Source organism: Mixophyes fleayi, chromosome 6 (assembly GCF_038048845.1).
Source record: "Mixophyes fleayi isolate aMixFle1 chromosome 6, aMixFle1.hap1, whole genome shotgun sequence".
NCBI classification, from domain to species: domain Eukaryota; kingdom Metazoa; phylum Chordata; class Amphibia; order Anura; family Limnodynastidae; genus Mixophyes; species Mixophyes fleayi.
In genome coordinates this window covers 120,393,568-120,421,484 of record NC_134407.1, presented here as the reverse complement: position 1 = coordinate 120,421,484, position 27,917 = coordinate 120,393,568, and the positions used below count along the sequence as shown (strand labels likewise).

The following is a 27,917-nucleotide window of genomic DNA, read 5'->3' as shown; positions in this document are numbered from 1 at the left end:
TCTATAATATAAAAGCCTAGCGGCGTGTGTTAGTCTGTGTGTGGAAAAAACTACCGGGTGACAGAGTGCTCAAGCTGCAGCACCACCTACTGGGCGGAGTTATATACTGCACTGGTATACTACACTGGTACTGTGCTGTTTCACCTTGTACTGTGCCATTTTTTGTCCTTGTACGGCGCTACGGATACTTTGTGGCACCCTATAAATAAAAATTAATAATAATAATAAAAATAATAATACACTGACCTACTAAATTCTTAGCATTATCTAATGTATAAAAGTAAAAGCCTAGCGGCGTGTGTTAGTGTGTGTGGAAAAAACTATTTTCTCAGAAAAGACTCATCCAGTTGACCTGAAATTTGGTATACTGACATTATTTGACAAAAAAATTAGAATAGTGAAGTCAGTTAACTTCCATCATCCCCCCTTCCCCCCGTGGGAGGGGTAGTAAAGGCTAAATTTACGAGTTGAGGGCTCAAACTCATTTTCGTGAGGTAATTTTACCTCATGAACACACATGTGTAGCGGCGTGTGTTAGTGTGTGTGTGTGTGTGGAAAAAACTATTTTCTCAGAAAGGGCTCATCCAATTGACCTGAAATTTGGTATACTGACATTATTTGACAAAAAATTAGAATAGTGAAGTCAGTTAACTTCCATCATCCCCCCCTTCCCCCCGTGGGAGGGGTAGTAAAGGCTAAATTTACGAGTTGAGGGGTCAAACTCATTTTCGTGAGGTAATTTTACCTCATGAACACACATTAAAAAGAACGCTTGCGTCAGGAAGTAACGCTCTTCCCCTGAGGAGGCCTGGGCTAGGTCCAAATGCATGACAAGAACCTTTTTAAGTCCTTAAGTAGCTTGATTTGACTAGGATGCATGAGTATCATGCACGAGTTAACTTGTGTATATATATATATATATATATATATATATATATATATAAATAAAATATAGTGAAATGGTGACTGGCTAAGTCTGTGAAAGGTGGTATTTTTGCTGTCAGGACATTTTCATGTGTTTTAGAAGGGATTCATTAAGAAATCACCTGTGGTGGACACACTGGGTAAGGCAGGCATTTGTTTTCTGTTAGTTAGAGCTCAGACAAGCAAGAGTTATTTTATGTTCCTGTTTGATTATGCACAAACCAGAAGCATGGTACTTCCATCAGCAGTTAAATAGATTTTCAGATTTTCACCTTATATCAGCACTACGCCTAGGGATAGAAGTGGGCAGCCTCTCTTTTTAGTACGTCAAAGGTGTCAGGTTAACAGTAGGGGAAGTCTGGTGTGGAGGTCTTTGTTGAACAGATATAGATAGACTCAGGAGGTGAATATGGAGTTTTTTATTTTTATAAAGATATTGCATTCAGCTCATTTGACTGCTTTAATATTCTCTTCAAGCTCTTCCTTATACCATATTAATATTCCAGGGATCTGCTCGTGAGAATCCCTAAAGAGGAGGCGGAAAGATATGATGTAAGGAAAAACTGGATAGTTCAGTAATTTAATAATTTCCTCCTGCTCTATAATGAAATCCCTCTATAAATGCTGATATACTGCATGTACATACAGTCTGCCTCAAGTACTGCAGCATCACAGTGGCTAAGTGGTTAGCACTTCTGCCTCACAGCACTGGGGTCATGAGTTCGATTCCCGACCATGGCCTTACCAGTGTGGAGTTTTTATGTTCGCCCCGTGTTTGCGTGGGTTTCCTCCGGGTGCTCAGGTTTCCTCCCACAATATAAAAACATACTAGTAGGTTAATTAAATAGATCCTAGTCTCTGTCTGTGTGTGTGTTAGGGAATTTAGACTGTACGCTCCATGGGACAGGGACTGATGTGGTGAGTTTTCTGTACAGTGCTGTGGAATTAGTGGCGCTATATAAATAGCTGATGATATATATATACACATTATGCTGCACATATATACAGTGTGCCTCACGTACTGCACGTATATACAGTGTGCCTCACATATATGCAGTGTGCCTCACAAGCTGTTATTGTAGTAAAAGCCTTTGCATGCTCTGACAGCAATGTTTTGTCTATCCCTGACTTACAGTCTCATCTGTTTTTCCTCAGGACCCTTTGACATTTCATCAATCAAAGGACCATTCAGCAAAAAAGGTGGAAATAATTTCACCTGAAGAGAATGGTCAAAAGGCAAGCAGAGAAGACCAGACAGACGGTGTCACAAACAAACACTCAGAGTCAAAGAATGAAGTTCCTGCCAGGTCAAATGACATTGACTACACAAAAGGCACACAGGCATCTAATAGGCAGTCAGAAAAGCAAGAGAAGGAGAGAAGTGAAACAAAAACGCAGTCTCTTAGTATAGATGCACAGATGGAAAACGCAAGTGTGACACAAGCTGATGTTTCAGAAAAAAACCAAGTTCCAGAGCTAAAGGAGAATGAATTGCATACTGCAACCCAAAATGTCACTAATATAACAAACAGAACAGATTTTAGCAAAGAAAATGAAAGTCTGTCAATTAATGATTGCATAGAAGACCAAACAAAAGAAATTGAGCAAACTACTGACGAAGCTGTTACACAAACAGATCTGCCACAGTTGAAGACAAAGCCAACTGAGCCCCCTTGTCCTCTTATGTGGCCAGAATGCACAAAGCAAAATTTAGATAATGCCACTGAAGATGTTGCAAGAGAACTAACCACATTTGCACTGAAGCTATTCCAAACTCTATCCCCAAAAAATACCAAACCGAATCTTGTGGTTGCTCCAATTAGCATTGCGCTGGGGCTTTCACATCTAATGTTAGGTAAGTTACACACATACTGCATTCTATTGTAAAGATACATTTTTATGAATTATCTTTAATATACAAATGCAAAATACAAGAAACATTAATTTGAAAATGGTAATTTACATCTCACTTGCTTGTTTCCCTCTGCCCATTTGAAAATGTTAATTTTAGAAAATAGATGAGCAAAATTTACAAACCTGCTAAGCAACATATTCTCTTGTCCTGCATTTGGCCACATAATATTGCACATACAGAGTAGAACAAATTAGAAATGTTCAATGACCCCCGTGTTCTGGTTTTGGTTTTGGATCTGGATTAACTTTTTGTTTTGGTTTTGGCAAAACCGCTCTTGCGTGTTTTGGTTCCCATTTTTTTTGCTAAAATCACAGTTTTGCTCTTTTTTTTTCATACATTATTATTAACCTCAATAACACTAATTTCAAGTCATTTACAGTCAATTTTGAACACCTCACAGGTCACAATATTGTTTTCATACACTTTCAGACAAAGACTGCAGCGACCTGGCTGGATGCTAAGTGGCAGAGCAATGACACAAACACACAGCAGTTCATAGCATATCTAGGAAACATTGCCACACAGCAGTGGCAGAAAAGAACAGTTGTGCAAGATGGAATTGTCCTTGGGCTCTTCCACCCACCCTTATGTAAGATATTGATAAGAATAAGTACAGTTTAACAAAGCAAGCACTCCAGCAACAAGCAGTGCCACTTATCTGGCTGAAGTGCTTGGTTTGTTTGGGCCCCCACAAAACAAGCTACCAATAGCTTAGCTTCCTTAAGCCTAACAGTGCTCTCGATGAATTCTACATTATTAAACCATGTCTGCTCATGCTGCATCTTTAATCTACTTCTCCTCTGTGAATACCTCTCTCTCATCCATTAAGAACTGCCAAACTTATGTAGACACAGGAATGGATAATACAACTGGAGTGGCATTAGATCTTCTTCAGTCAGACTGTAACACGGAACATGTGGGCAGCATGGAATCTGTCATGTTGAAATACGCTGCATTGAACAGAGATTTAAACCAATATATAGACGCGGTTGAGGAGGCCGTACTTAAGTTAAAACTTGACCCTCCGTATGAGATACACTGCTCTTCAGAAGAATAATACAGAGATGGCCCTGAGGTAGAACGATAAATATGTCCAGTTTAAAGAACCCGAGAAAACAAAATGGGTGTGTCACTGGCCCCTGCAGACTAAACTTTGGAAGATGAAGACGAGGAGATATCCATCACCCTGAGCACATGGCCAGTACAGTAAAACTGTGAATGAATCATCAAATCAGTTATGGTTCATATGATCGCTCCACCTGTTCCTTGGATAACTGTGGTAATTCTACAGCCAATACATAGCAATGAGCTCTGACACCCCCCCCCCCCCCAGACAATGCACTAAAAAGAGCCATTGAAATTCAAAGCAAAAAGCAAGTTCATCATTGAGCTTCAAATCACCCCCAATTCCCCAAATATTATAATATAGTAAGGTACCTTTGACGTAAAGTGCAGATTACAAACACTTTGTGTGCAATATTGATGAAAGAGCAGCAAAGTGGAAGGTTTGAATAATATATATACACGTCTATTTAGACATCCATGCTTACATTACTTCTGCAAGCAATGTTGTTCTTTGTTAATAAAACTGTTGTCTTTATTCTGTTTGTGACAGGATGGACCGCCTATGCCACCCTGTCTGTTGTTGCTGGGAACTAGCTGGGCTAACTTTGCCATCGTCCCCTTTCGTTATTCCGAATATGCCCCTCCTGCTGCAGTAGGAGGAGCCAGCTGCCACCATTGGGCTCCTTTATGGAGCCCAGAACCACGTTCCTTCTGAGAAACTGTCACTGCTAGTGTACTCCCGTGCTGGTACACTTGGACTAGTACCCCGGACCGCTTACTATGGATCTGGGTGCTGTTGATAGATCCCCCCTGACCCATCACACTGGCCAAAGCTGCTGGGTAGCGGCAGAGCGGTAGTACTGGAGAGCTGGGTCCAACCTCAGAGACAGCCGGAGAACGGATTAGATTTAGGGTCTAATCTGCGGGCCACAGGATTACAGCAATATTGAAAAAGTTGTCAAGCAGGGTCTTGAAGCAAAGAGTGATGTTTTATTTCGCTCAGGTGCCCTGACAAGGACAGTTCCACTGATTAAAGGTATCAGTGGTCAGGTCAGATGGAACATCAGAATGATACATTTAGGTGTACAAGTGCGTTTTATACTGATTTGGACACAGGCTATTTTCAGAATCAGGATGCAATGTGTTTACACAAACATGGATTTACATACATTGCAAAGCTAATAATATTTACACTTATCTTTGAAATTTTAGAAACGCTGTGATGTCCCGCATTTTGTTTTTAGACGCAGCAAATCAAATTAATTAAACCTTCCTGTCTCCAAGTGGACCCTCACACATCAAAAGATCCAATCAACATGAATCATTACTTCAGACAGTCGCAGAATACACATTTCTTCCAAAGAAAATAATTCCCCAGGAAAAAGTTGTAAACCCCAAACAAGACATTTCCTTACACCAAGATATACAAAAGGCTTTCAAAACAAAGGCTTATTGTATCAGATATATACATCAGGAATAAGACATTTCCTTTAGCAAGGTTAAAACAGAAAAAGCCGAATTTCCTACCCCTATATTTTGATATAGGAAATCTTTATTTCTGAAACCAGGGGTAGAAAATTTGCTTTTTCTGTTGCATTGGCAATTATAGAAATAAGCGCCCTGCGTTATTTCCCTTAAATAAATTTATACCATAAGTTATTTATCAGTGATCCAGACACACCGTTCAAAAAAATTAAAAATAGTCCCACACCATTGTTTGTATGTTGATAGTTGATTGTAGGATCAGGTGGAGTTACAATAGAGGTGTCACTAATTTTGGTTAATTCTTTTACAGTAGACAAGACTAGATGTCAAAATGTTGTTCTGAGTCATCTGCATCATCCATGGGTCTCCTGGGAAAGCTAAGTTTTTTCCTACCAGCAGTTGACTGAGAAACTGAAGGAGAAGACGTCGTCCTGTTATGTAACACTTAAGCTGTCATCTTGCTCACCAGGAACTCCTTGCATTTCTTGAGATGTGTGTCAGTTGGAAACAAAGAGAAGACATCGCTCTTAAACCTAGGATCAAGCACAGTCGCCAAAATGTAGTGATCTGATTTCAAGATTTTGATAACTCTTGGATCCTGGCGAAGTGAATAAAGTACTTGATCTACAAGTCCGACATACTTGGCGTAATTGCTTTGTTTCATCTCCTCCTTCAGTTTCTCAAACTGCTTTTCCAAAAGTATAATTAAGGGAATCACTTGGCTCAAGCTAGCAGTGTCTTAACTCACTTCACAGATGACTACTTCGAATGGCTTCAGCACTTTGCACAACACGGAAAGTATTCTCCACTGCGCTTGAATAAAATACATCACCCCTTCTTTCCCAATGTCATAACTTGGGGAGTAAGCGTGGATGGCTTTTCACTGTTCCTGCATCCTCAGAAGCATAACAAGGAGGAATTCCACCTTGTTACCACCTCTTGCTGGTTGGTGGCAGACAAATTAAATTGCTCTTGTAGCTGCTGCAATCTCCTACATGCTGTTGCAGAATGCCGGAAATGTCCAGATATTTTATGGGCCACAGACAGTATCTCCTGCACGTCCCTGTCCTTTTCTAAAAAGCTCTGCACCACCAAGTTTATTGTGTGAGCAAAACAGGGAATGTGATGGAATTCACCCAGCTGTAATGCTCTCACAATATTGGTGGCATTATCAGAAATTACATATCCTGAGGAGAGTCCAAACGGAATAAGCCATGTTGCAATGACATGCCTTAGTTTTTGTAACAGATTGTCAGCTGTATGCCTCTTAGGGGCTGATTCAATTCTGCCGCGAATAATGCGGAGTTAACAGTATTACCGTTAATACAGTAATTTTAACCTGGATTTAATCATTGAAATTACCATATTAAGGGTAATTATGCGCAGTTTTACCAAAATAATGGTAATACTGCTAACGCTGCGTTATTTGTGGCAGAATTGAATCGACCCCTTAGTGAAGCCTGATACACAGAGTAGCCTACCTCTGAAAAAAATGACATACTTGGGTACAAGCTGCTGCTGTTTGTGGTGGGGAAAGTGAATCACCAAGCCAGTGGGCTGTCACAGTCATATAATCTTTAGTTTGCCCAGTTCCACTTGTCCACATATCTGTGGTTAAGTGTACAGTGGGTAGAATGGCATTTTGTAGCCCAATAATTACACTTTTACGAACCTTCCGGTAAAGGTGAGTAATAGCTTTTCTAGTAAAATAGTGTTGTGATGGAATTTGGTAACGGGGACACAAGATCTCAAGTAACTTTCTAAAAACAGCTGTATTAATAGTAGATATTGGGCACAGAACTAATACTAGCATTATCGCCATGGCGTCTGTGATCCACTTTGCAACTGGGAGACAGCTTTCATACTTGCTTCTTCTTGCAAAGAATTAACAGTCCATTGTTGTAAACTACTAGTAGTCTTCTTCTTGGAGATCCACCCCCAGCAGCTGGACTAATGCTCAAGAATTCTTCTGAGGAATCCAGGATAGTCGAGGAGTCATCGAGCCTTAGCAACTTGGATGCAGCACTAACTCCAATCGTTACTGAGGATATTGATGAGGATGGTGTTGTGGGTGTAGATTGCAGGTGTCGGGATCTAGCTGAGAAAAGGGACCTAGCTGATGCTGGACTTGTTGTTATTATTTTTAGCAAAAGTTTCCGATTTTCCCAACAGCTTGTCATGAACTCACTTCAAATGGCGTCACATGGATGAGGTTTCTAGATGGTTAAGGTCTCTACCTTGACTGATTGTGGCTTTACAAACGCTATAAATGGCTAGACAACTGTTGTCAGGATTTGGGTAAAAATAATTCCACACATAAGAGGTGGATTTTTTTGGTCTTATGCCCAGGCATGACAATGGCCTTCTTCTTATCACTGGCAAGAACGGCTTCCACTGGTGCAGGACTTACACAAACAACATCATCCTCATCAACATCCTCATTAGCGCCCTCATCAGCTACACAAATATCTCCCTCATCCTGTTGCAATTCCAAACTAGCATGCTCAATTTTTGTATCACCAGCTACACTTGGGCTGTTCATGCACACAATCTGCAGAAATGCTGAAAGGGGCCTTCTTTATGGGTACACTATCAGAAAGGTCAGGCTTACACATAGAAATTTCCTCCGGGATATGTGTCATTTATGTTTTCTTCCAGCTCGGCTTTACACTTAAAAGTATGTGGGCACCACTTTTTGAGTCAGAATATCAAGGTCTTGCTTGGCCATGACTGACCTTACAAGAAGATGCCTCAGTGACAGTTGCAGAACTAGCACTCATAGAGAAAGGCAAAGGCCTCATTCTTTCCTTGCCACTGCGTGTCTAGAATGGCATGTTGGCAATTTTATTTTTTTCTGGATTACAGGTCTTTTTTTTCTTTACCAAGGTAAAAGGTGTTTTGTTACATTTTTGTTTCCCTGACTTAAAACACTATGCACTTTAACATAGGCTTTAACAGATGATATAGAGGGATTACTATCATCATGACTGGTGCTAGCAGCTGCTTGGAGCTCCTGGTCTTCTGTGTACTGCTGTGAATCCATTTTGCTAACACAGTACAATGTGACTGCAGATTTAGACCAAGGGCTAGATTTACTAATCTGCGGGTTTGAAGAAGTGGAGATGTTGCCTACAGCAACCAATCAGATTCTAGCTTTCATTTTGTAGAATGCACTAAATAAATGACAGCTAGAATATGATTGGTTGCTATAGACAACATCTCCACTTTTTCAAACCCGCCGTTTAGTAAATATAACCCCAAGACTGCCAGCACTATTATTTCTAATTCAGCAATGACAATTATCAATGGAGCTCTCCTGAATGTCACTGGAGACTTTGAAGAACACTGCTACCCCTCCTCTTTCTTTTCTACTTATGAAGCTACCCAACTGCACTAGAGACTGCTAAGAAATGAGCTAGCCCTTCTGTGTCGCTCTGTGAAATGGCGTTGGATCGCCGTGGAGGGCGGTACTTTTAGAATCCAAAACTCGCGAGATCCGACGAGGTAACAATGGCATTTTGCCTTGTTTTGCCTCGTTTTCAATTCCAAGGGTGCGTGAAAGTACAGAGACGGCTTGACTCGTTACTCGGATTGGCAAAGTTCAGGTGTGCTCTGTTCTCGGGGAACAGAGCCTGAGTATCTCTAGAACCAGTACACCGCCTTTGTCCCAGCCCTACTCTTTCTGTGAAATGCAACTTTATAAATACAGGGCCTAATTGAAATCTGAAAGTATCTTGCAAGTAAATTGCTTTTAATAAAACAATACGGAAATTGAGCATAGTTACGAAAGTCCAAGGCAAATCCAAGCAGATCTCGAAATACATTTTGATTTGAATCTGGGTGGTAGTATGCTCTCGCTAAACAGTGCTTGTCATATGTAGACACGCAAAACATGCTGCAGTATAGGTCACATCAGAAAGCATTAAAAAAAACTGATATTAAGTATAATATCATTATAAATGATATTAAGTATAGCAACAATTCTTAACAGTGTAATCATTTCTATAAATATTTATTTTTTTACGTGAAACACATAACTAAGGAGGTTTGCAATGCGTACTGCACATATAATGCATTTTTATAGTCTACATTATTTGCATGCACAGTGGCATACATATGTTTACTTTTTAATTCAAAGACTATGCTGTGTCAGTCATGACTGTCAGTCGGCACTTACACCCGCCCTACTGGTGCAAATGATACAGGTGAAGCCAAGCATACTTACAAGAAACCCACAACTTGCATTGGTTAATTCTGCATCAAAATGCCCATAATGTACATGCACTACATTAGACTGCCCCTTCCTTCACTCGTTCTACTTCTCAAGTTGTAGACAGTCATAAGTGTAATTTCCGTTTGGACATGAATTCATTGGCAAAAGGTCCATTACTGAGCTATTTCATGCAACATACATAAGTCCGAACATGAATCAAGCCCACAGTGTTGTATGGCATAAAATGCTTAACGGTTGTTCAACCATGACATGACTCCCCAAAACCATAACTAGAGGTCAAGTTTATTAACATGAGAAAACATATGGCAGAGGAGAAAATATAGGCAGCTCAGTTAGAACCAATTCCCATCATATCACAATGAGGGTCACTTACCCTCTTGATATAAATCAACTGGGGGACATTTTTCTTCCAAACGCACAATTTTACTATAACTAGGTATCCATAAACAACAAGCCTTAAAGGACCCACATACCCTATGTGATAGCTGAACACAACCAACAAACCTGCCCCTGAGAGCAGTGCCCATAACTGAAACCAAACCCTGATACTTCGAATGGATGTGGACTCTTCAGACTAATAATATAACTATTGTGTGCCCATCAGGTATTGGCATCTGGTTGCTTACGCCATAAGGGACCAAGGCCCACTGCCATATTAACCTAACAAAATCTCCTCAAGCTGTCATAAATGCCCTCAATAAAATTGTCTAGACCCCTCTCCGTCAAGTGCACACCATCGGGCCTATAAAGATGTGGAAAGTGAAACATAATCCACGGGTGCTCAATCAGTATACCAATGATGGACCGAACAAACACGAAAACAACCAAATTTACCTTTCTCCACATCTTGTCTACCATGCTACTGTCAGAACTATTCCTCCAAATCTGCTTAATATCATACCAGCAGATAACAAGAAGAGGTCATCTGGAAACCACAGAAGTCAGATCCACTTTAATTCTCAAAACCAGACAAATTGAAGTGCCATGGTCAAAATAAATACCTCCTAAATGAATGACTACACAATGAGGCACACAAATCCTAGCTATTTCCTTATGAAAGAGGGTCCAAACAACAGACCAACACAGACCCCTCTGCCCCTACCAGACAACAACCACCTGCCCAGGAAAGGAAGAAGTGTCCTCCGCCAACCAATAAAAAGCAGACCAATGCACAAAGGCATAGCGAATCACCCATATTTCCAGTGGCCTCCAGTGACCTATAATGCAGGAGAAAGAGCCCAAATTTCACAACCTGATAACTAGAGCAGACTGCAAAATCAACAGCAAAAAGGGAGCATGGAACACAAGGATTTGCATGCCAAGCAAGCAGCCATTGCAGCCTTGGACGTACTACCACGACACTTAGTCCGAATAAAGGTGAGTTGGTATCGCTCTGCCTGGCATATGTGGACCTTCCACAAAGTCACTTTGGTGGATCACCGGACTTCTGCAATCATTGTCTGAAGCTTATCCACCTTATCATGGAGGAGACAGCACTGCCCCAGAGCAGTTTTGATTTCAGTGCCTACATAAAACAAACAGGTAGTAGGACCTTAAGCCTTATCGTGGGCGATGAGAACACCAAAGGAATAAGAAAGCGTAAGCATGGAAAAAAGGGCATCCATGCAGGTGGCAGAATCACAGTCATTCGACCGCAAGGAAATCCTCCAGGTAATGGGCGATACCCTGATTACCATTACCCATCCGAAAACACTATTGAAGAAAATGCGCAACCCATAGTGAGGCATTAATCCACACCCATGGAAGGAAACAAAGCGAGGTGTAAGGGGAGAAGGTGGAAAGTAGATTCAACATCCATCTTTGCCAATAGGGCCCCCTAACCAAAACCCTGAACCATCTCCAATGCCAAAACAAATAGGGTCGTAAACCCCCCACCCCTCCTTGGCGGAAAGAAAAGGTGCTGTATCAAATGGAACTTTCCCAGCAGCTGTCTTAGGTAGCACCCCAACTGGGGAGATCACTTTTTTTGGCAGCAAATCTACAAAGAAATGCTGTATGAATGGGCCACCCATTCGGCCCAAAAAAACCTCCTTACAAACTCTGACCGCAACCCTCTTCTGAAAAAGCATCGCCGACTACCCGTTCCCGACACAGACAAGGACTGATCGGCCCAGTAATAGGAAAGCAGAGGCCAAAAGGAAAGCATGAAAAAATTCAACCTTGTCCCCTTCAGGGTATCGGTCTTTCCACCAACATAGGCATTCCAAATTGACCGTGGATCATTCCTCACTATGAAATGCGGGGCCAGCGTATGGGGGCTCTTAGCTTTGGTACTTGCTGCAAGCTTATTGCAGGACTAAGCGGCATGGGCGCCACCACAAAGCAGGCAGGAGTGCAAAAACGGTACGTCGCCCCTGGAAACAATGATAATTATTGCAATTTGTGTTTCGCAGGAGGGGCATGCCAGTCCTCCCCAGCGCACCAGACTTGTGGCATTGAAAGCCTTCAGCATCCACCCTACCTGTCTGGGAAATCGTAAGCCAACCCTCAACTTCTTTAAACCCAAAAAGCAGGCTCGGATGGCCATCATACTTTGCCCTGAACTCCTCATCTTCCTCATAAGCCCACCAAGCGGCAGGTTTAGAGGGTAGGTACAGGTTATGCGTTATATGTATGCTTTTAAACACATCCAGGAACTCATGGGATCAAGTGTACAGATAATATGCAGCAAAAACAAACATGCTCAACCATTTGTGATAGGTCTTATAATTTTTGGCGTCACCCCCATCCTTCGCACTAAACTCAGCCACCATCACCTTCAACTTGTTGGTTATAGCGACCATTTGCACAAACCAGCCATTCCTGATCCTGTCCTTTACGCTTAGACGTACCCCACTAAAAAATTGACTTATTGGCGCAGCACACCATCTCTTTGCCCGTAATCCCGGATACTCAGCTGGGGACCGCCCTCCAAAATATGTACACGTACCTTAAGCAACTTATTCGGGCAGACCTGACACCCAAAGAATCCCCACTAGAACTGGAACAGTCAGAAAATTCAGACAAAAAGCATCATTGCAAGTAATATCATCCTCACACACTTTTTGGCCTTCACCAAAAACGCCAACCGAAATCTGGTCCACTGCTGCCTACTCAGCTCAGTTTTTCCGCTCTTGCAGACACGAAGCCTCCAGCACCTCAATCACTTATAACACCTCCTTGTAATGATGAATATCTTCAATCCCTTTGTGGCTATTGTGCTACAACATGACTTCACTGCTCACTGCTCTGGGGAGAAAAAAGATCCCTAAGTCAATAATGTTGCAACCCAAAAAAACCTCAATGTCGCATCCTCTTTGCTCCATTCACACTGACTGTCGGACGTAACGTTGACGTCATCACGTCTGACATTTTCAGTGAAGATTGTCGCTGAGAGGTGTCACAAGCCTGAAGAAAGAAGACAGGGAAAGTGAATAAAACAGAAGAAATCAAGCCACAGAAAGGTAAGTAAGGGAATGGATGGGCACAGTGTGATGATGGTGGGGCAGTGTGATAAAGATGGCACCATGCTACAGTGTGATAAATGTGGAAACTGATTTAGAAGAGCAAAAGCATGATTAAGGGCACAATGTGATGTTGAAGGGGCCCAGTGTGAGCATAAGGGGGCACAGTGTGATGATAAAAGAGCACAGTGTGATTGAGGGCATAACACATTACACACAAATAACATAACGTACATTATATGTGCTTGTGTCTATGTATCTAATTACATAGATTTAATTTTTTTCCGTTCTGCCATTAGAGCAGTGAGTAACTCTTACTGTGTAGAAGAGATAGGCACAAGACGCTATTGAAATTGAAGAAAGTTTTGTTATGGGGAAGGGAGGTTAATCATAGTTTTTATGTTATATATTTATATTCCTTATACTTGAAATTTGAAGTAAACAAAACAGAGGATTCTATGGGGGGGGGGCGGGGGGGAATTTTTGCACTTGGTCCCTCAACTCACTAATTCCGCCTCTGGCTGTACTATATCTACAACATCAGTATTAAACAATGTGCCACAACAAGGGCACTAAATGGAAGATATACTTCAGGTAAATACAAATGAATCCATAATTTATTAGATAAATGTAGGGGGCCCCAATATGATCACAGTAAGACTATTCCAGTTAATTTAAAAAAGATATACAGATTCAACAATTGCCCAGATAAATATAATTTAGAAGAAAATCTCAGTCAAAGCTATGTAGCTTATGCCATCATAATAATTACTTTATTCTATCTGATATTACATTGCCATTGCTAGCATCAGGGGAATATTTATGAAAACTGGTGCATACGAATAAAAAGGTTGTTGAAATCTGAAAGCCACTAATCAGATTTTGCATTTTTGTAGTGCAATTGAGGAAATAAAAGCAAATGTCTGGTTGCTATGGGTTCCACAATATCTTCCTCTACATCAGTATCTGCCAGAAATTATTGTGGTATAAAAACTAAAAAAAAAAAAAGCTTACTGAAAGAGACTGTGAGGTTAACATAAAGGATTTTCTCTCACCGGCATTTATCAATAGATCATCATCGGGGCAGTTGAGCGACACTCAGCTCCTTGACGATACTGGCTGTTAGTTGTAAGAGGAGTAGTATTACCATGCCAGTGCTGGGACCCTCTGTGCATTCATGAGCTGGTTTGCCAGTGTGGTGCCCACGGGAAAGGACAGACGTACACAAAGTTCTTACCTTCTATACGATCAGTCCTCCTACCATTCGTACCAGCTCCTCAGCATCACACTCCACACGCCACTTTGATCTAGGAGTGAAACCACAACAATTACTGGAGTGCAATAATCTAGAGTGGAAGGAAAAGGGTCTCAAAGGTGATTGCCAGAAGTAGAGACCTTGCACTCTACTCCTATTGCTGACACCTCAATTTGGTCTGAGCCTGGGAGTGGACTACAGATATCCGGGACAGGGAAGAATCCCGCCCGAATAGCCTACTCACTAATGTACTGGTGAGGGCCCAACCAAGAGAAAGACGAAACCGATAAGTGATACTCACTGGATAATCACTGTCTCCTCTTGATGGTCGTCTGTAACACCCAGGATCGGCACCGAGGAAAAGGGTGACACACAACAGCTCACCTACAGAGATATCTACTGAGCTAGTATGTACTACCCACTCTAGTGCTAGCTACGACAGCAATACAACAGCAGTGCCCTGGCCCTAACATACCTACTACGTGACCAGTATGCTGCGCAACTTTAACTCCTAGCACTAGGTATAGTGTACTACCCTAACAACCATTCACACAGTTCCAAGACACCAATATACAGAATGCAGACAACAAGTATAATAACAGATACCAAAAGCCTACCTTTAATGTGGGCCTAACTTCTGAGTGCAAGGGCTCACTAAAGGCATATGCACAGTACTGTAAGAGACCCCCACACACACAATGGGCACCTGAGATTAACTGTACAAATAGGATCAGACCGGGCTTGGTCTCACAATGACAGGCGTACCTCCTGTGCCAGGCGTAAGACACTATTTTGCTTTTGGGAGCTGCCACCATAAGATGTTCTGTATAATCTTTAACAGGATTAGAAGTCCAGAGTAAAAATGCCACTTTAAAGTCCTGCCTACTATCATTCAAAGACCACTCTTTTCTATATTTCAACTTTTTCATTTTCCACCAACAATTCTCTTCCATTGAGCCTCTGAGAATGAGAGAGCATCAGGACAAGTGGCACTAATTATTTTTGAATGTTTTTATTATATTAGCAGAATTGCACTTATAATTGTGCTTTTCTGTTTAAAGTGTGCTTATAAGGTACAAAAGGTCCTGCATGAGTGCTGTGCATATGTAAAATTTTGATCTACAGCGCCTCAGAGAACGTACAAAAATTAACTCCTTGTTCAGACACGTGCTAACCTGGCATTTCCAACTAAATGTGCACTCTGTACCCATCTAAGCTCATTTTAATATTGTAATTGTAAACGACAACACAAAATATAGCTTTCGTATATGGGGATAGTACAAAGTACATGAACCCGGCAGTTCATGTACACACACATTCACTAACTTTTAGTCACCCACTTCTACCATAAGATTGAAGTATTGTCTGCATAAATAAATGTATTTGCGCAAAAATGACGTGTTAAGTCAAAAAGCTTCATTTACAATGTGGGCCTGCATTGTTGCAATTACTCTTACATTAGAGACTAAGCATATATGAATTTTGCTTGTGATCTTATTTACCTCTCACTGTACTGTAATCAAAACAGATTATTTTTTTTTGCTGTGTGCAGGAGCTGGTGGGACAACAAAGGATGAAATGCTGAAAGTAATGTACGGGGAAGTAAAAGAATTGCAGTGTGTGCATGATGCTATACAGAATTTGACCAAACATGATTCATTACTAACTGCAAATGAAATTTTCTACAATAAAGGTGAGAGATGGAAGGGAAGTAGAGATAATGAAAAGAAGTGAAAACTACATAAACATAACTTCCAACTGCCTTTCTTTTGGACCTATATACTTTGTCTCAGCCTCCTTCCAAATTGCGCCTCTTTCCGATCTAATGTAGGGGTATGAGTGGATAAACTCTTGGACCTGTAGCTCCTAAATTTTCAATGTCAGCTACATTGTATATAATTGCTTGTCACAGGCATAATGGTGTTTGTAGCTGTACACTGTGTCTAGCAAGATGTGTTTTATAATTTTGTTTAGTTAGACAATCTGACGATTTGTCTACAAATAAAAAAATGAGCCTTTTTATAAGAAATGTTATGTGTCCTCTTTAACCGTTCTACATGTTATGAGGTATGATCTAATTAAAAAATGATAGGTTAATATAAACATAATTTAGCTATAGTTGCTAACATTAGAAATGTTTTACCAGGGACACTTCTGGTGCCAAATCAGAGCAATGGTTGGACTTGGGGGAGTGTAGCAATATCCAGCACTTACGGGGAATTAAGGGGTGGTTGGTATTCAAAATAGTGGGTGGGGCAACAAAAGTATATATTTCCAATACCTAATCATCCACATAAAAAAATAACTTTTTGAATGTATATTGTAGGTTATTAAATGCACAATAATATTGCCAGACATGACCATAAACAATTAGCAAGATAATACACAATGGCACAGCTCTCCATTTTTTTTAGTCTTACATGTCCCGCTTTCACTATTAAGTGCACTGGCTACAGTATTAAGTTGCAGAAAGGCACATACAAACCAGCAATTAAAGTTGTCTGAAAGTGGTAAACTCATTTAAACACTTTGTTAAGGTAACATTCGACCATGGTTTGTAGGTGTGTGAAATTCTTCTAGTGTTCTATTTAAAGTATAACAGGTACATAACACATTATGTTTCTCCTCAGAACTCTCTCTAAATGGCCACTTCATTAGTCAATCTTCAAGATTTTATGGAAGTAAAGGGCTACCATTATTCAAGGATAAAAAGAAAAACCTGAAAAAAATTAATTCTTGGGTTTCTGATAGAACAAACAATTTAATCCCAGAGTTGCTGAGTGAGCTTCCTCCTGACCTACAACTGATGCTGATCAATGTGATTTATTACCAAGGTAATCTGAATTAATGATGTGTAATGGTTGGGCAACCAACCACAAATCATAGCCGGACTAAGTTCCCAACTAGGGCACTGAGATTACCCTAACCTGTTTTAGGTTTTGCTTTTGACAAATGAAGAAAGAAGGGGGCCCAAACCAATGTGCTACCTAGGGCCCAATGGGAATTTAATCCGGCTCTGCCTCAAATGCTTTACTGACAAAATATGATTGCATTGATTATGGTGAGAAACCATAGGGCTTCTGAAAACCAAGTCGTCATTTTGCTTGCTCTGCATATACTCATTTTAAAAAAAACATTTAATTGCAATATTTAAAGAATGCAGCGGTTACATTTGATATATGTACTGAATAGTGCTACTTAGATAGGGCTACCATGCTTCCCAGTTTTTCCAGGATTCATCCCATGTTTCCGTCCTAAACTCACAATGATAGCTTTCCCATAATTCTGACTTCTTGCACCCAAAGTAACAGGTCAGATATGACCCAAATTTCAGATTACATCAGTGCCCCGGATTTCATTTTACAATTAAGGGAACCCTACATGTGGTAAATCATTTTTAAGGTAATCAAAAAGTGTTAATTAATGAAAGTATAGCAACTCAGGTGACAAGATGTAAACACATGTGAGAACATTTATGAAATTTAGACTTATTTGAGGATTCACTGCTCACAATTATGGAATTCTCAAATAAATCCACTTCTTACCGTAGATTTTCATTAATCCCATTGCTTAATTGTACCCTATATAATTTATTTTTAATATATTGCACATGGTTCTTTATTGGGTTTACCAGCCAACTGGGTCTTATTTTATAAATACATTTCAAATTGAAGTCAGGATTGCTTATAAATGATTTCACATTAACCATAAGATGTACAATGTATTTAGTTTTGCTGTACTATACATTGTGGGCCTGATTCATTAAGGTACGCAAAACAAATGTATTGTGCGTTTATTTTAAAAATGCATGTAATTCAGGCATACGCACGTCTATATACAACTACAAGCGGATCTGAAGAAACGCTTCTTGTTGAATACAAGTCTAGGTACGCTCCGTTCTGACAGACACAATACACTGCAGGATATGTACAATACATATGTGAAATATAAAGTCCCAGCAGAACACACAGAAAAAAAGTATTCAATTATTGTCACCTGTTAATAATATAGTCATTAATGAAAAAAAAAACAATTCTAAAAAAAAAACAAAAACATTTTTTGCATGAAATACATTTATCATGATGTTACCAACGTCTACTGTACATAAAATACATTTTTACAGTTGCTCTTGGTTATAAACACATGGTCTAACATACGTGACCATCCTCATTATCACTTGGCAATTACACCAGTCCTGTAGCTGGTGCAAGTGATACGACAGAAAAACACATACCTGAAAGATGCCCAAAGGTTGGATAAGGTGCTGCTGCGTGCGCTCGAGCTTGGCATACTAAATTGTAAATTGACTGCATGCATATGCCCATTACCCTCCCTGTTCCGTCCATGAAATTGTAGCTTGTTGCAAGTGTCCCAGTCACTCGAAAATGAATTGCATACATTTGAGTTCTGGGAATAGCAATTTAATGCAAAAATACGGCACGTATCTGCATTTACGTTTCTTTAGGAACCAGCCCTATGTATAAAAATGTATTACCCTGGGGCCTGGAACATGGCTTAGAAGCTGCTCATCTTTGTGTCAGACCCCCCTGCCAATGGCGGCTCCACAGATTTCAGGTCCACAAAAAGGAACTCTTGAAAGGAACCTAATCAGTGGTGATTTAGCAAGAGTATTGTTCCAGGGTTGACCCCTTTCTAGATAGTCTACAGATGAACACTTTTACCCAGGAGGACTACATGTCTTTAACAGACATAGGGAAGTATTCAATTAGGTTTCCGGTCCGCGGTAACGCACGTTACCGCGGAACCTGCACAGTATTGCCGGTAATACGGTACCGCAATAACACAGATTTTCCTACGCAACCCTATGGGGTGCGCACAAAAATCCACGTTATTGCGGTACTGTCAATTGACTTCGCGGACCGTTCCGGCGTGTTCCCGCGGACCGGAAACCTAATTGAATATGTCCCATACAGTTGAATGTAAAGGTTCTGCATATAGGTGATATATTATGGGTTTTTTTTCCATTAAAATGGCTACTTTTTCTTTTACTACATTATTTTCTACAGGGAAATGGATTTCTCGTTTCGATCCAAAGCATACAAAGAAAGATAGATTCAAGTTGTCACGGACAAGTTCAGTTGATGTCAAGATGATGCACAGTCACAAGTATCCCCTGCAAAACATTAGAGATTCATACCTGGATGCTCAAGTATGTAACAGCAAATGAAGTTAGTGCTTACGACACTGTTGCCTTATTATACAAGTTGAGGTGTTCTCTAGTCTGCATGAGGAAGCAACTGAATTGCAGTCTTTCTCTGGCCTTACACAAATCTACTCTCATAATATTACTCTTATTTCCAAACCTTCACTCCAAGATTCTTGTTAAAGTAGAAATACCTTGAAAAAATAAGGGAATTCTTTTTTTTCTTTTTTTTTTTTTAACATATATCACTGTGGCAGACGATAAGAAGAAGCTTGGTAATTATCATTTTTGTTTCTTTAGGCTGCTATTAAGGAGCTAGAATTCAGCATTGTTGGCAAATTGACTAACATGGCAACCACAATTAACATTATGTAGTGTGCAGAGAGGCTTTGGAAAGCCTCTCTGAGTTCAATCTGTTCTGTGCACTGTAAAAATGCTCCTCCTCCTCCTCATCCCTCTGCTGTCACATAACACCCTAAAACCTGTGAGTCTGTGTGTGTATGACAGGTAGCCATACTCTGCCTCATTAAAAAAAATTCTGAAAAGATGATAATGATTTGAAGGAGGACAGCTAAGAAAAATGCATGCTTTAAAAAGGTATTTAACATGCTATTTGAAGAAAAAAGGCTATGTGGGTTTGCTGCTTTAAATTACATTTAAAATTCTTGCTTTACCCTGCTTTGATTTTTATTATGTCATGATTCCCCTTGTAGGGGAGAATTTCTTAGAAAACTTGGCACATGAATGAACATCACATCGCCTATACAACTCCTTATGCTTGTTGTGGAAGGCAGGGGGCCTGCAAGCGTAGACCAAGTACAGTAAGGGCATATATGTGACCTATATAGACCTGAACGCAGATGCAGATACACCTGTCAGGAAGTATATCTATTGTGGGAGCTCTACCTCTGGTTAAGATACATACAATATTAATGACGATCAGCCGAAATGTGCTTGACTCTGTATGTTAGTTAGAATGTGTTTTTTTCTTACTCTATTTACTCCTGCGTTTTAAACGTAAATTCTACAACTCTACATAAGACCCAAAGGCTCTGTCAGATTTTTACAATCTTTGTCAAATTCCCCAGACCAGGCCACATGAGTTATTTTTTTTCCTCAGTGATACCATGATGGGATCAATGATAGAGACAAAATGTTTGCTAAGCAGTCAGGAATATTTAGAACCCCCCACAGTCAAGATTCTTGGGTTGGTCTAACTCCAAACCAAAAGCCAGTGTCTAAAGTTTTTTCTAATAAGATGGTAATGATTAGTCAAAATCTTTTTTATAATAGGTGACCAGATCTAAATTTTGCTTCTTTTATGAAAAGAACTAAATTTTTTTCTAATTACCAAAAGTCAGTAAGAGACATCTGGTGAGCAGCGTCTTCCTGGGCACCTGATGTACATGTCCAAAACCATCTGAATTAGCAAAAATCCTGCTTCCATGTTGGTTGTTATAATGTCACAAATGGCTCCTGTATTCTCCTTCAAAATCACCTGGGATCCTTTACTTCAGTGTGGTTCTTTCATATAGCAGCCACCTTTAGGTCAGCATGACCCACTGGAACTCAGATGGTTTAGGATTATAGTACATAGTCCTGAATGTTCTCTAGAAGAATAGGCAGACCTCAAACATTAATATCAAGAGAAAATGTGCATTTGCTGGCCCAGGTTAAAGGCTAATCAGGATGCAAAGGATAGGCAGAATTCAGGCGGGAAACAAAGTCATTAACAGGTAAGAGTATGTACACAGCAAGGACAAACCAGAAACTTAAGATTCAGGTACCTAATGGCAGAGCTTGTAAGTCAAAGTACAAATACTGAAATGTGCACACATTAAACATCATATAAAACCACAGCGTGCATGAACGTAGCTAGGGTGACACTAGTAGTGGAAAAAAAGAGTATGTCCATCAAATGTGGTGGCATAAATAGTTGCAAACCAGCCGTTTTTAAAAAAAATGTTTTCCCGAAGATATACTAAGCAGTTCTGGTTGATAGATTGAGAAAATGATCATCATCAACATCAACATTTATTTATATAGCGCCAGCAAATTCCGTAGCGCTTTACAATTGGGAACAAACATTAATAAGACAAATACTGGGTAGTACATACAGACAGAGAGGTAAGAGAACCCTGCTCACAAGCTTACAATCTATAGGACAAAGAGCACATTCAGATTACCAGTTAAAAGCAGGAATTTAAGGGAAGCTTCTAAGAGCATTTTATCTTTTTACACCTCTCTCCTTATCTGATTTGCTTTCAGTAGACCAATGGTGTAGGGATATTTAGCACAGCAGCTTAAAGCCGCCTTCTCACCAGACCTACATGACACACTGACTCTGAGCTAAGCTCCATCTATAAAGGACCAACTAATCCAATCCCTATGTAATCCACTGTGTTTATTTAAAACTTATTAAACATAATATAAATTATACTGCAGATGGATAATTATTTTCTACATATTATCTATTACTTTATAAAATAAAGTTCTTTCATTAAATAGTAAATAAAGTGGTTATTTCATAAATTCTTAATCATGGAATTCTGAAATAACTCCCCTATTATACTCTAGGTTTCTATTATCAATTTTGATAAGTGTTCCCCAATGTACACACAATTACTGGTAACCAACCTCTCATGCCGTTCAAGGTAAAGTATTCTAGTCACCCATACTGAAGATTCTCAGGCCCTGGTGCTGCTTTCACTTCGGCCCATCCCCTTTCATTTATGAAAGTAGAAAGGCCATACATAAATACCATAAGATATGACACCACTGGTATGAATCAAGTTATGCTATCCACCCTCATCAGGATGATATGGTGGGTTTGGGGAGTCACCAGGTGGATGGTTAACTCTCAGCCCTATGCAGCTTCAATTAATCTGACCTGGAGTGTAGTGAAAATGCTATGATGATATCATCACCCTAAAAGTTCAGTAGATATCACTGTATAACGTTTATAGCAACATAGGCAGAGATAGATGTTTGTTAGATTAGATGTTAAGTATGTTATTTATATGTTGTAACTAAAAAATCTCAATAAAAATACTTTATTGACTTCGGCCCCTCCCCAGTTTGTGACCTCATGGACTCCATTCCCTCCTCCAAGGCTGCTCAAGCATTTCGGGCAATACACAATGCTACACATGAAGCCTAGGAGGGGTGTGAATGTGTGGACCAATAGGAAGCTAGTCACTTTCATGTGGCTCAGCTAGGGTCACTTCAGCCAAATCCACCCCCACCATAATCTGCCACTACCAGGCCTTCAAGGCTTAATGTAGACTTTGCTTCTACTAGACAGCCTGCTTTGCAATATTGCAATCATGGGATAAGCACTGCAACCTGATGTAATGGTAAACCACAATGTGTCACGTTGTAAGATGAAGTGAATCTGTTTTCTTTGACACTCTTGTTTACTATCCAATCAGGTGGCCCGATTCCCCTTGTCAGACAACTGCAGCCTCTACATCTTTGTGCCTATGTCAAATGCAGCAGGTGCTCTGAAGAAAATGGAGAACAGTCTCACTCAGGAGATTGTGACTCTATTAATGACCCAGCTGGGAACCATTGTTCCACGAGCAACATCTGTGTCCATCCCACAACTAAATCTTGACTCGGACCTTGAACTAAATGAAGTGTTAAGTTTACTTGGTGAGTAAAGTCTGAAGTTAAAGTGAAAAAAAATTATTGAAGTTTATGAACAAATTTATACTAGGGCCACAGATGCATGTCTTGCTAAGGGATGAAATGTGTTCACATCCATCAGTACTTCCATGCTAATTCACATTGACATTTTGTTAGCAGAAGACAGCCTAGGATATTGTCTAGACATGTTCCAGTTAAAGAAGATGTTTTTGTTATAGAGCCTAAGTCTAATAAGCTGCTTCTTAGAGTGCAGCAACATACATCTCAATCAGTTGTCATTTCCTATCTCCAATATTTTTATTTTCTGTACAGTAGATCTCACAATAAACATATAAATAAGCCTTATTCTAACACCCCAGTCGACAATTACTTGTTATGTGAGTCCCATCACAGGGTTGAATTATTCAAGCTTGGGGCTTGGTAGTGAGTGACTTTGTCCAAGTATCAGCTATTATCTTGCCAGTCTCACAGTAAATAAACACAGTTTAATCACATTTCTACAGGTCACATTGGTGGTGATCCTGACAACAATATGATTGGTTCTAGCATTGATCTCACTATTAGCAAGCTTGATACACCCTTAGATGTCTTCATATATCACGTTTGATTGAGTTGTTCAGAGATCCACTAACAGGAAATTTGATAAGTACAGGCTTTTCAAGAACCGCCTTGGCTACAGCTATAACAGACAATGAGACTGAGCTCCCTGCTCTTTCTTGTACTCCCATCAGAAGGCCCCATAATAGGTGATTTGATGCAGTGCTATCACATGATGGTACTGCCCTGTCTGCCCGGCTGCTTCCTTTGCAACCAGGTGAAATGGAGGGGGGATTACGTTGGAGCGCGTCTAACACTATGAAAAAACACTTTTCTAGTACATGTGGCTGTCTGTTGATTATTTTACTTCTACAGCCTATTCATTCTAGATTTTCAAACTCAGTAATCAACTTCTAGGGTAGCAAAGATTAAGTATACAATACATTAATGTGTTTCATGTTGCTGACTGAAATTATTTGCCCTCTCTTGGGTCTAATGAGGATTCTGCTCTGGGCACATGGCTTGCACTTTTGTTTTCCAATTGTATGCATCCACAAGCTTGCCTTGGACATATTATAATGTGAGATTATCATCTGGTAGATCATCAAGACCACTGGGTTGCAACACAGCTACTTGGAAGTCTTTGATTTTTTTTTATACAATATCATGTAAGCCCTTTAGCATGTCTAAGGTATTCATTATGTTGTCCTGCATATGTTGACCCTTAAATCATCTTACTTTGATAGTTTTCTGATTAAATGCAATGTATTGTTGAGAGTTGGGAGGGGAGTTTGTGGACCCATGCCAAAATTTTGCTATAGGGTCGTCTATTTCTAGTTATGCTCCTGTCTGAGCCCACATGTTAGCAGCAGATAAATCAGGACATTGTCCAGATATATTTAAGTTAAATATATGTTTTTATTAGAAGGCAAATCTTACACGCTGCTTCTTCCACTGCAGCAATACACAACTCAGCCAACTGTCAGTTTATAGTTTCCTGTTTTCTATCTTTGTGACATTGATTGTAAAATTGAAGCCAATGCACTTTTGCTAGGTTTTAGCTAAGCCAGTGTTCCATACACTGTGGGTTTCTAAATGTGATGCCCATTTTCATTGTCACTCAAAAGGGAAAAGGCAAATTATGAAATGATTTTCCTTGGCACCACCATTAAGATAAGCTATTCCTTATTCAAATGGAAACTAGAAGATGAATACCTCCTCCCAGAACTTCATGTTTCATGTTCTAGAGCCTTTCTTTATATTAGCACTGTCGGTACAGATTTGGTGATAACATACATCATACATCTCAACTTTTAGTATGGAATCAGGACAGTGTGCGTGTATCAGAAATGGCATAATCAAGCTTCATGGGGCCTACCACGTATAACCACATAATTTTGGGGTCTACCGCAGCCCACAGAGACCCTTCCAAAGCACTGTGCACCTAGCCCATCCCCAAAAAATACCCCTTCAGTGTTGCACAGCATTAGAAACTGTAACAAAAGGAGGCATTTAGCTGGCAATATGCAGAGAAAGCAGGGAAGTAGAGTAAAACATTTGTGCAGTAATGCACCTAGATTGAATGTAAAGACCTATGTATGAAAAGCAATCGTTTAAATTTGGTTTAACTTACATGACTTGAAATCCTTCCTCTCAGCAAACAGACAGGGTGTGTCCATTTGAATTACAGAGCCAGTGATGGGCGTTTCCTTTTAAAGAGAAGGTGGGTGTGTCACCTGTCCATCAAGCTAAGGCTGGGGGAGGAGTATCAGGTATAAAAGCTTGTTTATATAATTTGTGCACTGAGATCAACGCTGGGTAAGCTGGCTGGTCTTGAGAGAGCAGAGCTATGTCTAGCTAGCGTTTAGGGTCTCCAAGTATTGCTGTGAAATCTGTACGGTGTCAAAACATTTACCATCCTGACAATAAAACTACATAAAAAGGCAGAAGTTGTACGCGTGTGCTTCAGCAGTAGCGGGCTCTTGCCACAAGTGGTGTCAGGAGTGGGATGCTCCGGGAAGCAAGTTTCCACTACCCAACCCGCGCAGACGTCAACATGGAGGAAGTACTGAGAACCCTCGTGAATGTGGCCGCTGCGCACCAACAGCAGCAAGCTCAGATGCTACGAGTTGCCCAGGCACATGTGGAAAACACAAGGCTCTTAAGAGAAGAGTTAAGCCAGGTGAGAAATGACAGAAATTAACCACTTGGTGCTGTTATCCAGAAAATGTCGCCAGGTGATGACATAGAAGCATATCTGGTGTCCTTTGAGAGACTTGCAAAAAGGGCAAAATGGCCTCCTAAATATTGGGCTGAGAGGCTGGTGCCATATCTGACTGGTGAAGCTCAGCGAGCTTATATGGATCTAGATGAGAAACGGGCCTCTGACTATCTGTGCCTAAAGTCTGAGATATTGGCTCGCATTGGAGTTTCCGGGCCAGGCCGAGCCCAGCGCTATCACCAATGGCGATATGTTAAAGAAAAAACGGTCAGAGCGCAAGTGGCTGAGTTTTCTAAAATTTTAAAGAAATGGCTGCAACCTGAGGAGAATTCGCCTTCTCGGATTATTGAAGTTCTGGCGATAGATCACTGCATCTGGGGGCTGAACCGCAATTTGCAAAGGTGGGTTCTGCAATCAGACCCACAAACTTATGAAGAGCTTGCCACCGTGGTAGAAAGGTTTTGTGCGCTACAGCAAATGACTAAAGAACCTGCATTTGTGCCAAAGCCGCTACCACGCCAAAAGCCAGGTTTGACAATCCTTGCTACGGACAGAGGGCCAGGTGCAAAGCCGTCTAATCTGAAGTGTTTTGAATGTGGTGAGCCAGGCCACTTTAAGGCAAAGTGTCCTAAACTACCGGAACCCATGGACTGTTCCGTGGCACATATTGGGCCTGCTTTTCCAAGCTGTTTTACCATGAGTACACATCAGGAAGTCCTTGTTTGTTCTAGGTGACTGTGCTAATCAACCAGAACCTTGTTCTGGCCTTGGTTGACTTGGGGAGTGAACTCTCATTGGTTTCCAGCTCTGACTTACCCGAAACCATAACTTCTCGGTTGCCCAAGGTGAAGGATCTTTGCGTACATGGCACGACAGAGGAGTATGAAAGAACAATACTACCAGTCACACTCAAAGACAAAACTGTTATGGTGGTAGCTGCCATAGCACCTAAACTCCCATATCCACTCATTTTGGGGCGAGACTTCCTACTGTTTAATGATGTCCTCGGTGAGCGGATCCGGCCAGACATGCCGGCAACTGATGCAACGGTCGGAAGCTCGGTCTTAAAGGAACTGTCTAAAGATCCACAACATCTGGACATCGATCTTTGGAAACCGCCAAACCGGAATGCCATCCTGGGAGTCACAGCAGGAGTTCCACAAAAGCATCCACCTGCGGAGAAACATGGACAGTCCAAACTAGCATTGGTCGGTGATGTCGCAGATGAGCCCACCCCGCCTGTCAGTGAGGATACGGACTGGTCCGCAATACCAATTTTGTTCCCTCTGCAGGACTTTGCTCGACACCAACTTAATGATGCCACTTTGGAACATGCCTTTAAAAGTGTGACTGAGGTAAATGGGGTAGCGAAAGCCGCCCAGCCTGCAGAAGGTATACCATATTGTATTGTTAAAAATAATTTCCTGTATAGAGTTGCTAATGTGCAGGGGGAAAAAGTAGAACAAATAATGGTTCCTCAGGTCCATGTACCCCTAGTGTTAAAAGCAGCACATACACATGTCTGTGGGGGACACCTAGGGGAGGATAAAACAAGGGAACGAGTTCTGCTTAGGTTTTACTGGCCCGGTGTACACATGGCAGTGAAAAAGTATTGCCGGTCCTGTCCCATTTGTCAGAGAACCTGTCCCAAACCCATGTACAGGGCACCTCTCATTCCTATACCAATAGTACAAGTTCCTTTTTAACGGATAGCCATGGACCTTGTGGGGCCACTGGAAAAATCCACACGTGGGCACCAGTATAAACTAGTGGTGCTTGACTATGCAACCAGGTATCCAGAGGCAATTCCCCTACGAAACATAAAGTCCAGCACCATAGCTAGAGATCTTGTATTGATGTTTACAGGCTTGGGAATACCCAAAGAAATTCTCACAGATCAGGGTACTCCATTCATGTCTAAACTGATGAAGGACATGTGCCAGTTGCTAGGGGTTACGGCGCTTCACACCTCTGTATACCATCCACAAACAGATGGCTTGGTGGA

General features: G+C 40.8%; 1 protein-coding gene across 1 annotated transcript in view; it reads left to right on the top strand.

Moving 5' to 3' along the window:
• SERPING1 (serpin family G member 1) overlaps window positions 1–27,917 on the top strand; it is a 147,037-nt gene that overhangs the window by 75,872 nt on the left and 43,248 nt on the right. Inside the window, exons 3-7 of the mRNA XM_075217204.1 lie at window positions 2,080–2,779; window positions 15,895–16,035; window positions 16,973–17,176; window positions 19,370–19,512; window positions 22,938–23,160. Of these exons, the coding sequence (XP_075073305.1) occupies window positions 2,080–2,779; window positions 15,895–16,035; window positions 16,973–17,176; window positions 19,370–19,512; window positions 22,938–23,160 (1,411 nt within the window). The remainder of the gene's footprint in view (window positions 1–2,079; window positions 2,780–15,894; window positions 16,036–16,972; window positions 17,177–19,369; window positions 19,513–22,937; window positions 23,161–27,917) is intronic.